The sequence below is a fragment of the Idiotropiscis lumnitzeri genome, chromosome 13 (genome assembly GCF_059441095.1).
Source record: "Idiotropiscis lumnitzeri isolate Australia: NSW breed Sydney's pygmy pipehorse chromosome 13, RoL_Ilum_1.0, whole genome shotgun sequence".
In the NCBI taxonomy this organism is placed as follows: Eukaryota; Metazoa; Chordata; class Actinopteri; order Syngnathiformes; family Syngnathidae; genus Idiotropiscis; species Idiotropiscis lumnitzeri.
In genome coordinates, this window is record NC_142403.1 from 16,172,572 (window position 1) to 16,184,475 (window position 11,904).

The 11,904-nt window shown below is 40.9% G+C and overlaps 1 protein-coding gene across 2 annotated transcripts; it reads right to left on the bottom strand.

Moving 5' to 3' along the window:
• Positions 1 to 737: 737 nt before the first annotated feature.
• nrl (neural retina leucine zipper) lies at positions 738 to 11,066 on the bottom strand. Of its 2 annotated transcripts, XM_088312236.1 has the most exons (6): positions 10,811 to 11,066; positions 10,480 to 10,546; positions 6,424 to 7,133; positions 5,341 to 5,628; positions 4,453 to 4,668; positions 738 to 3,559 (listed from the first exon to the last, which is right to left on the bottom strand). In XM_088312236.1, the coding sequence occupies exons 3-6, from the start codon at positions 7,000 to 7,002 to the stop codon at positions 3,398 to 3,400; spliced, it is 1,245 nt and encodes a 414-aa protein (XP_088168362.1). In that variant the 5' UTR covers positions 7,003 to 7,133; positions 10,480 to 10,546; positions 10,811 to 11,066; the 3' UTR covers positions 738 to 3,397. The 2 variants fall into 2 exon arrangements, with proteins under 2 accessions (XP_088168362.1, XP_088168361.1); XM_088312235.1 differs by lacking the exons at positions 10,480 to 10,546; positions 10,811 to 11,066 and adding an exon at positions 8,366 to 8,498.
• Positions 11,067 to 11,904: the final 838 nt, after the last annotated feature.

Below are 11,904 nucleotides of genomic sequence, written 5' to 3' on the forward strand. Positions count from 1 at the left end.
CTTGCCGCTTGTACGCAACTATGAATTTTTTTAAAGCTATTATTGTAAAATGAGTCAGATGATTTTTAGATGAAATTAGATCAATATTTGGTTTGTATTATTAATATCATTAAAATTTTTTGGGTTGATGTTTGAAGTTTTTACGATAATGTACGATGAAAAGATTATGCATAATTCTGACATTATTTTTGTGAAAGTACATTTTCATTCACTATTATGACTGTTTTAAGATTTAATACTCCCGTCAGATTACACATTGCGACTTTAATCTCTTAAAACAAAACTTTTAAAAAGTTTCATGTGGCATTTTTTCGCATATAATTTAGTATTTAAAAAATATTTTTTACTGCGTAATACTGAAGCTATATTAATATTAAATAATTAAACATTTTACAATGTAATATTGACACTATTCTCACAATATTATTTTTCGTGTAATATTCGAAAAAATAGTGCTAATTCATCAGAATTATCTGAATAAAATATTTATTTTACAAAAATATTCCACACAGTATTAATTAGAAAATTATCATTCATTTATGAGAAAAACATTTAATTTTACAAGAAAAGTCAACAAGAAAGAAAATTCACAATATTAGGAAAATTGTTTAAATAGAATTGAAGTGACGCTATTATGAAAAATAAATTGCGACTTCATCGAATAAAGTCTATTATGCAAATAATTGTCATTTTCATTTCTTTTTATGCTGTACACAAAACGCCAGTGAGTCAGAGTATATGGTAAAGTATGTCAAGTTTATTTGCTGTGAAACCAAACTAGAGTAGGAGTGACAACCGTCATCATTCGCGTTCCCTCTAACCACCGCTGGCTAAAACCAAGAGTAAGAAAGTCAAATACACACTAATGAGATCAAAAGAGTGATTAGAATCAGCACAAAATAAAACAATCAATAAATATGGAATAAATAAGTGAATAAATAAAACAACACGTTATTTATCCTACACCCAAACAAAATAAATACAGTAGCTCTAATGCATCCACCCCGTCAATAGTTTCATGTTTCCATGAGTAGATTGTTTCGCTGCATTATTATCCCTGCGTCATTACTTAATATTAGGACCCGAGCACCACACGAGAATTTCTGACGACTCAAATTGCCTGTTAATGCATCAAATTTGGCAAGCATCCAAACACAACACCCCAAAACCCACTCAGTAGCGCCCCCTGGGAATTTAGGGAAAAAAAAAAAAAAAAAAGAGAAAATCAGCCCCCTGGATACTATTTTTGACACTACATTGGTTTGGACTTGTCTATTGCAAAAGGATGCATAAATAGTCACAAGGACGCACGGTTGAAATTCAACAGGAAGTTGGCCATTTTGGTTTGAATTCCAGATGCCGGAAAAAGTCTCTAGAACTTGAAACTGACTTTTTGGGCTCTTACTTAAATAATCAGCAATAAAAGAATTCACCCAATTGAGCCAAAACTGGAAGCAGGTACTCTTGAGTCTTAATGACCAAGCTTTTAGCACATTCATTGCAGCTTGCGGCTCGAGTTATTATTCTTTCAATGAAGAAATGGTCTGGGGAGCTCGGGAGCTTCAACTTGGGCAAAAATGCACCAATTTTGGCAAGCTCACGTATCCGGGTGAATGTTTATGTGTTTTGTCGGTCTCGAACAGAAGGCCCCTAAAAACACACTCAGTAGTGCCCCCTGGAAAATTTGGGAAAAAAATGGCTCCGTTTAGTAGATGGACATGGAATTTGATGTCCATCACCCATGCCTGGAATTGATCAAGAAATCCTCCATTTTGGACTCTTACTTTAATGACTCAAATGTGGGCAGAGCACAGTGTCAAAGTTTGATGATTATTTCCAGTCGTTGCCTTGAAAAAGGGGGTGCGAAGGTGTGCCTGGGGACAATTTGATGCCAAGGGTAGCTTAGAACTGGGCACAAGCACACACGTCACACACTCTGCTGCCATAACCCTGTCAAAGATCAGCACACCTTTCAAAGCAGCAGCAGCTCTTTTTGTATGTACAAAACCAAAAAAAGGAAAACTGCAGAATGAGTCCCTAAAAAGAAAAAAAAAAAGGTGCTTCTTATTCCGGCTTGAGCACAATCACAGGAAGATTCCTGTCATACATTCTTCAATCTGACAAAACGCTTTGGTAGGCAACTGTGAAATATTAACTGCATGCCGCAGATGCTTCGTTCAAACTTCGTTAGCCAGCACCACTGCACTACTCGCATCTCTTAAGCAGCCTCTTATACAATTTATAGAAACAGCATATAGTAGAAATATATAAATAACTACATTTTCAGCCTCAAAGCCTCTATTGGAGACTATTGCAGGCCTAGAGAATTTTGCATACATGAAATGCTCAGCAGTGTTAATGCAAGCTAAGTCCATATCAAATTCACCATTTGGACAAAAGTAATGGAACGTGTGATGCGAATCACAATTAAAGAAAGCATGGAGTCGGTCCATATACTGAAATTGTGATATAACCCCAAAAAAAAAAAAAATTTAACATGGACAAAATTGCATTAGTCGTTCTTGTAACTTTACTAGTCTGAATTTGACATTTTCCTAAATGTATCTTTCTTCATAATTGAGTCCTGATATTGCATGAAAATGAATTTTTATGAGTATTAAGTCATAATATTACAAAATAAGGTTTTTCTTCATAAATAATTTGAGTCCTAATATTGCATGGAAATGATCATTTTCTGAGTATAAAGTCAAAATATTATAAAAATGAAGTCAGAATTTTAATTGAATCCAATTAAAAAATATAGATGACTAAAAAAAATATCAGAAAATAAATTAATAGTCTACAGATTTATTTAGTGTCATGTATTTGAAAAACTGATTCGGAATATTGCGAACGTGAAATTTTACATAAAAATCTGGCGAATTTAGCAAGGATATAGTTCCAATATTACATAAAAAAAATGTAAATTTAACAGAATAAATTTGTGATATTCTATTTTTAAACAGTCAATAAATCTGAATATGATGAGAATAAAGTCAGTATATTAGATCAAAGAAAAAGTGTCATTTTTTTTTTTTAATATCAACAGAAAAAAAATCCTAATATTCCTAATTATGAACTGCGACTATATTCATTATAAATTCTGACTTTTTTCTGAAAGGATGCTTTAAATATCCCACCCATAATATTGCAACTTCATTATCCAAATTCAAACTGTGTCCCAAGACTTTGGTCCAAATAGTGTAGTCTGTCCCTGCCCTCAGTTGCACTGCCGTCCCCGAAGTGAGTGCAACTATCATTCACAGTGTAGTCAAAATGAGTCCAAGCAGCAAACCCAACTCATCAACAGTCACAATCATCCACGTTTGCTCCATGTTGGCTCTTCCTTCGTCTTTTCGTCTCTGTGGTTGTGGGGGTTGCTGTGGGCGGGGTCACCTCAGAGGAAGAAGTCAGGAGGCGGCGAAGGCGGGCTGCCGCCGTTGCCGCCTCGGCCCGTCGGGGCTTCGGCGTGGCAGGCGCCGAGGAGCTTCTCGTAGCGGGCCTTGTAGGTGTCTCGTTCGCGCAGCACCCGAGTCAGATCGCACTGGAGCTGCTCCAGCTGGCCACACAAAAGACAAGACAAGACGGCCGTTCCAACTGTCAGAAAATATCGCCAGACTTTCAAGCCGTAAATATTTTTCAGTGATCTCCCGTTTATATGGACTTGAGCCTGAAAAATAGGCTCAAGAGAGTCCCTGGCAGTATTCCAAAATTCAGCTCCAGAAGACAGATTTATGTTCGCAACATGAAATTTGGTGGGTAGATCCAACATCATGCGACGTAATGTACAAAAAAAGTCTCAAGAAGCCATGCTGCAAAACGCATCGGGAGCCAGCCATTTTTTTTTTCATTTTGCTTATGACAATGCATTATTTTGGTGTGGACTTGTAATAGCATAGTTCTGTTTTTCTCTAAATTATATATAAAAAAAAATTAAATTAAATTTGACAAAATTGTACGACATTTTTTCAAAAATAGGACATTTTCTGTATAAAATTCTACAAAATTGGACAATATTAATTTTATTTGCTGATTATTCTTATCTATCTATTTATTTTTTATCCCACTAAATTGTAAAATGTCTTTTTCATTTATTACATGATTTTGGGGGCTATGGCACCACTAATTACGACACTTGTAAATTGTAGACTACGGGCTATTTTTTTTATTTATTTTTTAAATTCCAATGTATTTTTATGGTGGGAATCTGACAAAATAGTAGAATACGCCTGTTTAGACTATGCTTTTTTTTTTGTACGGCAGAGTGCTGACTCCACTTATTTTTTTAACACTACAAAAATGTAGAATGTCTTTTTTCATTTTTTACAATTCATGTGTTGTAAGAAATTAGGACAACTCAGAATGTCCTTGATTTTTTTTTTTTTGGGTACAAATTCCTAGTAAATTGCCGTACGTGAACGGGGACGATGAACCAGAGCGCCATCAATGTACCTGTTGCGTGAGAACATGTTTCTCCGACTCCAGGGCGTGGCGGTGCTGTAAGCGCTTGTAGCGGCACGACTGGGCGTAGCCGCGGTTCTTAAGCGTGCGCCGCTTCTGCTTCAGGCGCACCACCTCGTCCTTGCTGACGCCACGCAGGTGGCGGTTGAGCTCGCGCACCGACAGGCTCACCAGTTGCTCGTCGGAGAAGCGATCGTTCCCGCCGCACTGCCAGAAAACACAATCATGAGAGGAATAAGATTTATGGCATTTTTTTCCCACTGGTGCTGAAAATAATTAACAATGCGTTTATTTACGTTTGTTTGTCGGGGGGGAGGAGGGATGGGGGTTCATTTTCGTTGTCCCATAATCTGTCATGTAATCTGACCTAAGTGTGCCTGACAGTTATCGGGATTACGCCAGGCAATAATAGCAGATATAAAAATAAGACTGAACTGCGCTCCACATTGAGCTCAAAGAGATCCACCAAGACATCCAAGTGTAAAATTGAAATGCTGGTCATTGAATTGCGACATTTAATTTGGTAATATTAATTTTGAGATTATTGATGATGTCACGGATTATAATCGGCCCGTAGATTAATTTTGTTTATTCATGATTATACGCAAAGAAAAATCACAAAAGCAAAAAAATCATTGAATGAAGTGTCTCAGACCAGACAGATGGAAATTTGAATTTGGCACTGTTCAAAAAAATGATTTTTTACTCAAATATAATATAAGATATAGAATAATATAATAAGAAGGCCCTATGACATACATTTACAGTAAGGGAATCTGCAAAGTTTAGACACCGGCACAAATTTTAAAAGCCCAAAAATGCCTAAAAAAATGATTGAAAAAGATTTTTTGATAGCATAAAATGTTTGGTTAGACCCACCTGAGCGATTTGCGGGTGATGATGATGGTGATGGCTGCCATGCATGGAGTGGTGAAGATGGTGCTGATGGTGGTGATGCTGGTGGGGGACGGGGCGGGCCTGGGGGCTGTGAGGTTGCGGGTAGGCAGCCGACCCCACGGAGGCGGCGGCGTTGGGGAGCGAGGGGTTGGACAGGAAGACGAGCGGCCGGTGGCACAAGTCGCCGCCCTTGGGGCAGGACGCATCAGGGCTGCTGTCGCTGCCCGAGTCTCCCAGGGCGCTGCTGGAGCTCTGAGAAAGACCTGGAAACTGAAGCAAGAGAGGAAGTTTATTGTATATTCTTTATACTAGATACCATAAAGATGTCCAACTTTCAGTCGGTCGATCTATTTCTATCTTGCTATCCATCCATCCACCCTCACCTCCTATCTGATGGTCCATTCATTTCCCTCTTTCTCTAATTTGACATCCATCCACCCACCAACCCACCCATTATTCCATTCAGATATTAATTATGACAACTCTCCATCCATCCAATCATCCATCCATGCATTTCTCCACCCATCCATCCTCAACCATCCATAATCCACCCATCTGTACATCCATCATCGACCATCCATCGTTATATCCACCATCCATCTATCACCCATCGAACCATTAACCATTCATCTGTCATTCATTATCATCCATTTTTCTATCATTTTCCATACTTCCATTATCTATCAATCAATCATCCATCCATAATTTATGAATCAATCAATCATTACATGAAGAAGCCACCCTTCACGCATCATTTATAAATACACCATCCATCCATCAACATCCATATTTCATTCATCCATCATTGATCATCCATCCATCATTCACCAACAAACAACCGACCAACCAACTGATCGATCGACCAACCAATCATCCATCCATCCTCCCAATCCATCCTTCCACCCAACCAGCCCCCACCCACCCATCCATCCATCCATCCACCCTGCCAATGCATCCATCCATCCATCCACCCACCCATCCATTCATCCACCCTGCCAATCCATCCATCCATCAGTGCAAGGTCATGGTCAAAAGATCTCGGTTGATGTCGACCCGTTATGGTACCTGGGAGCTGACGGCCGCAGCAGCCGAGTTCAGCAAAGCCTCCACGGCGTCCTCGCAGCCCAGGAAGCCGTTAACCGGCGCCCTCTCTCTGTCACCCAGGGCGCCCAGGAGGGTGGCAGGCCCCGGGACCTCTCCGCCAAACTGCTGCTGCAGAGCCGCAAACCAGATGAGATCCTCCAGCGAGGCCGGGCCGGGACCTTGAGGGTGGCCGGCGTGGCCCGGGCTGCCGTCCACGTTCCCCTGAGATCCGGCGGAACCGACGCTGGACGTGAAGCCGGAGAGCGGGAAGGAGATGCAGGACGACGATGACGACAACGAGGACGAGCCCGACGGCGGCGGGTGGGCATCACTCAATGTCGGTGAGGGCGGCAGCGAATCGTAAGGGCTGGAGCTCAGGCTGGAATCTGGCGCAGGGTGGCCGGCGTACGGCGAGCCGCCCGATTTGGGATACCCGCATTGAGCGGAAAGCGGCGGTGTGTCTGGTTTCACCTCGAACTTGAGGAGGTCAAAGTCGTTGAGGTACTCCATGGCCAGCGGGCTGGGGGGGAGCGAGTTCATAGGGAGGGAGGGCGAGGACATGATGTCTGCTGTCTGTCAGGAATGCTGGGAAATCCAACAGAGAGCCTCAGGGTGGCTCATAGGCAGCAGTGGCGAGCGGGAGAAGGGAGGATCTTCCTCTTTTTCCTTGTCTAATGTGCGTCTCACTTGTCCTGGAGCAAGGCAAGGCAGAAAATGACAAGTTGCATTTTCTGTGGGACTTCTTGATGCACTGACACAATCATGTGCAATCCTTCCACGCAACCCAGACACCAACCCAAGCAACCAGTCATCCATCCCACCGTCCATCAACGTTAACGTATTTCAAACACACCATTTGGATTATTCAAGCATGACATTCAACCACCAAAATTCAGTTTCTTAGTCAGGAATGCAAGCAAATAACTGTAATTTTTGTTTGTAAAACTGAAAAATCAAGGGTAAGAATGAAACTGTTTCCCATCACATATATAACAAATAATGCAACTGTTACAGCCATTGAAAACTTCTTGCCAACACATTTCATTCATAACAAATGCCTAATCCATTTCAACTCTTAAGATTTAAACTAACAATCACAATTTCAACATCGTATGTCATAGTGACTATTGATTAGACGCATTAATCGATGTGTTTGTGGAGTGCGATAACTCAGCGGGCTTAATCATTTTTGACACAAAGATTCACAAGTCTCACAGGGCAAATCCAATTAACGTCAGACGCTTAATCCACCGTGGACACTTTCAACGGGAACGCAAGCACACTCCTATGGAGCCACAATTTCAAACAACTATTTTGACAAGGGAGTGGAATTTCCTCCTATTTTTAGCGGCTCACATTGACCCGTCAACATTTTTGGTGTATCAATAAAACCAAAGTTACACAAGTGTGTATACGTCTGTCCAACAAACATGGTCTTTTCTTGTTTTCCTGAAAAGTGGGTTTTGGAGATACGAGTTTTCTGCCCGACGACAACGATATGTAACAGGAGGGCTGCATTGTTTCTGTACGGAATTTTACTGAAGTGTAGCATATATGCCTGTTTGGTTGTTTGTTTGAAATAAAATCCTACAAAATTGCTAGAATGAACCAAGATCATGGCAAACATAATGTCTGTTTTTCATTGGCTATCATACATGCTTCGGATTAAGGCGCCATTCAGGCGTGTGGGAACGACGCTACTTGGTCGCTAATTACAGGCCTTCAGCGGTCAAAATGAAAGTGTGATTAAAAAAAAATAAGCCACCTTTGACTTGCGCCTCTGCGGTACACCTCATTAGTTGGGACCCCTACAGTCTACAAATGATCTGCGGAGGCCTCCATCATTACACACACACACCCCCACAGGCACACACAGGCACACACACGGATGTAAAAAGAAAAAAAAAGTATGAGATGAACTTACCGTCAGTCATAGAGATGAACGATGAGCTGAGGTCGACATGACGGCACACACACACGTGCACACAGACACACACACACGGACAAAAAAAAAAAAAAAAGAATGGACGCACCGACTGCGTGACTGACAGGAGGACACGGGGTGAGTGTGTGTGAGTGTGTTAGTGTGTGCGAGAGTCTATAGTGCTCTGTCACTCAGTGCCACTGCCCCCTTCCTTTCTTTCCCCGCTGATGCAAATCCCTGTTTGCAACAATCCGACATCCCCTCGCCCCCCCCCCCCACTCCCTCCAACCCGGCCAGCGCATCCCCTCACATGGTTCACTTGAATTTGCACCCCCCCACCCCCCCACCAACCCTCCATACCAGAACTCCCCCCCCCACATGTTTTTCGCACTCCCTGTGTTGGCCTGTGTCTCTTCGGCGCACTTTGTTGTTTTTTGGGAATATCTCGCTACCTGTCAGACCATACATAAAACACACACGCGCACACACAGGCACACACACGTTAAATTCAACTGGACTGACAAACACAAACACACACACGCACGATGCACATGGTGTGTACAGTGATGCTGATGTGTCCTTGCACTCGCTTCTGACACACTTGTCAGTTACATTTGTCTTTGGCAGCGAAGTTCGGAGCAGTGGCAAATCGACTCAGCGTCGCCACAGTGTGGACACTCGCCGCAACTGCACTCAGCTCAGCTCATGTTTTGCTTAGTAAGTGCAGTAAATTCGAAATGTCCACGCCTGTTGGACAATTAAATACTACTGTTAACAAAAATAAATTACAATTAACTTTTGAAGAGAAAAAACTAAATAAAGTTAATACAGTTATGCGATCTCTTTCTCCATCTCTCTCTCTCTATTTATTTTCCATTTAATTTGATTTACAACTTAAAATTGACATTTTATGATTCAATAAAGAGCAGGTCAATAATCCATTCTTATAAAAATGTGATTGAAAAATATTCCAAAATGTGCAACATTAATTGGCTGAATTTTAAAGTTTACTTTAAATTTAGCAATTTAACTTTTGAATTTTACTGCCTTTATTGTCCAGGTAGTCTACTATGTAAAAGAAAATGTGAAAATAAGTGAAATGACCCCCAAAACACATTACTAATAAACTAAATTAAAATAATTCTTATAAGTACAGGCTGTCAGTGAATGTGAATGTTATTGGAATGAGACTTGAGTTTCGTTGTTGCCCTATCCCAATGATTTGAGGTGCTACTGTTAGCAGAGAGTCCATATTTTTATGGATGCTGCAGTGCATTTTTTTTCTCAAATTTCCCCATTGTGGGACTAATAAAGGACATCTTTATCTGTAAATTAATTCATAAAAAAATGGTTTATGAATTATTTCTAAATGAAAAAAATTTAATTGTGTTTTATAGATAATCTAATTTGTATAATAATTATATAACTTAATGGGTTTAATTAGACTCATTAATTTACTAATATGCTTCAAATCAATAAATTAAAAAGCGCCATTTGTTGTCTTTATTTACAGAGGTAAACACAAAGTGTCAAGTTAATGAAATGTAATTGCAGACAAAAAAAAAAAAAAAAAAGAGTGAGGCTCTCCATGGAAGATTGCTCAAATGTCCACAAAGCGCTTTGTTTTGGTTATTACAAATCTGACCCCGCCATCCTCGCCCCCCAACCATCCTGCCTCTATCTGTTAGACTCAAAATCTGTCAATTAATTCTGTTTCTTTGCAAGCCATCTAAGTCGAGAAATGCACAACAAGCATTTCTGGCCACTAAACTTGCTAATCCGGAGTCTGTGTGTGTGTCTGGTCGTGGTGTCTCGTTAAGCAGTTAATGATGGGTTTTTTTTTGTTACAAATCTGATTTGGACAAAAAAACTAACTGCCGAGTCATGAAAATGCGACCGCCCATATGATACTCGAAGAAGTATTTTCCACTAAAAATCCCAGTTCGTTGCAACTCGCACCCACTTCTTTTAGCTCCTCGCCCTCGTGTTCTGTGTTTTAACCTCTTTATCTGGCAATCGTTTGCGCTTCCGGAGGAAAGCTTAGCAGCAAAACCAACAGGGCCTCCGGCGAGGGTGCCGGACAAAAAGAGTGGGAGGCACACAGAGGAACTTACCTCATAGTCCACCGACACACCGTCATCCCTCCTGCGTCTGTGCACACATTTATCCCGAAGGGGCATCCTGGAATGATGCAATGTGTCAGCCAATCATTTAATAAAGACCAGTTGGGTCAAAAATAACCCAGTGATGCCTCAAAAAGGGACAGATCGCGACCTTGGGCGACCTTATTTTTTTTTTTTTGTAATCGACTGTTTAATATAACACAACCTCAAAGATTAGATTTTGGGTCAAATTGATCTCTTTCTGACTAATAATGGGGTGAATTCTGACTCAACTGTCGTCCATGTGTAAGCGAGCTCCATGTTGCAAAATGTGTGTCCTTACCGAGCTTATAGCGTGTGGTGTCCTCCGGATGATCAACACAGCACATCACACACATAACGATATATTCATTGACAGTGGCGAGTCTCTTCCTGCAAACCAGACGTGTTGTAGTACCGAGGCTGACCTGCGAGAGGCAGTACAGTGCCAAAGGGCATCCAGACTGTCAAAAATACAAAGAAGAATGAATAGTGGTAAAAGAAGAAGAAATAGGAGAAGATGCACTAACTGAGGGCAGTAACTCAAGGCCCACATCACATGATAATCGCTCAGGATAATCACAGATTTTACAGAATTGTTTTTTTCCCCGAACCGAACTCAGAGTTGACCACACACGAATATTGAACAGATTTAATTAACATTAATGATTGTTGGAGATCAGCGAGGAAAAAAAAAAATCACTCTTAACACACCGGCCACATCGCAGGATAATCGGTGACGATAAGATTTTCAATCAAGAGGAGGGAAAAATGCTCAAATCTGGCCCTATTATCAGTGTGTGTACCCCGCATTAAGTTTGTTGGCCAAACTGTTTTCCAAGCAGACCAGGGTGAGGAAAAAAAAAAATCACTCTTAGCACACCCCTCACCTCAGGATATTCGGTCAGGATGATCTTTCCAATAATCGTACCGATGCTGATTTTTATCAGAAGCAGTGAAAATTTCTCAAAACTGGTGCAATTATCGGTATACAGCATTGCGAATGTTGGCCGGGCTATTTTCTGAGCAGATCGGAAAGGGGAAAAAAAAAAAAATCACACTTAACACACCCCGCACCACATGATTTTCAGTCAGGATGATCTTTTAGAGGCATAAAAAAAATTAGGTCTATGCTGATTTTGATCCAAATCAGGGAAAACGCTAAGAAGTGTACTGAATTGTGTCCTCCACATTACGACTGTTGGCCCCAAGCGAAGAAAAAAAAAAATGACTCTGAACACACCCCACACCAAAGGATAATCTTTCACAGAAATCTGAAGTCAGGCCTTAGCTGAGATTGAGTGGAATTGGGAAATCGGGCTCAAAATCGTGAACAAGGTGTGTGTAATAAATCCCCTCTCATTCGTAGTTCTTTGCTCGTTGCGGACCCAATTTGGC

Bases quoted from the DNA above. Each gene is read 5' to 3' on its own strand.
- nrl (XM_088312236.1), bottom strand. From the start codon at position 7,002: ATGTCCTCGCCCTCCCTCCCTATGAACTCGCTCCCCCCCAGCCCGCTG. The intron at 5,629-6,423 runs GTACCATAACGG...CTCTTGCTTCAG, and splicing joins CTGCGGCCGTCAGCTCCCAG to TTTCCAGGTCTTTCTCAGAG. The intron at 3,560-4,452 runs GTACATTGATGG...TTGTGTGGCCAG, and splicing joins AACATGTTCTCACGCAACAG to CTGGAGCAGCTCCAGTGCGA.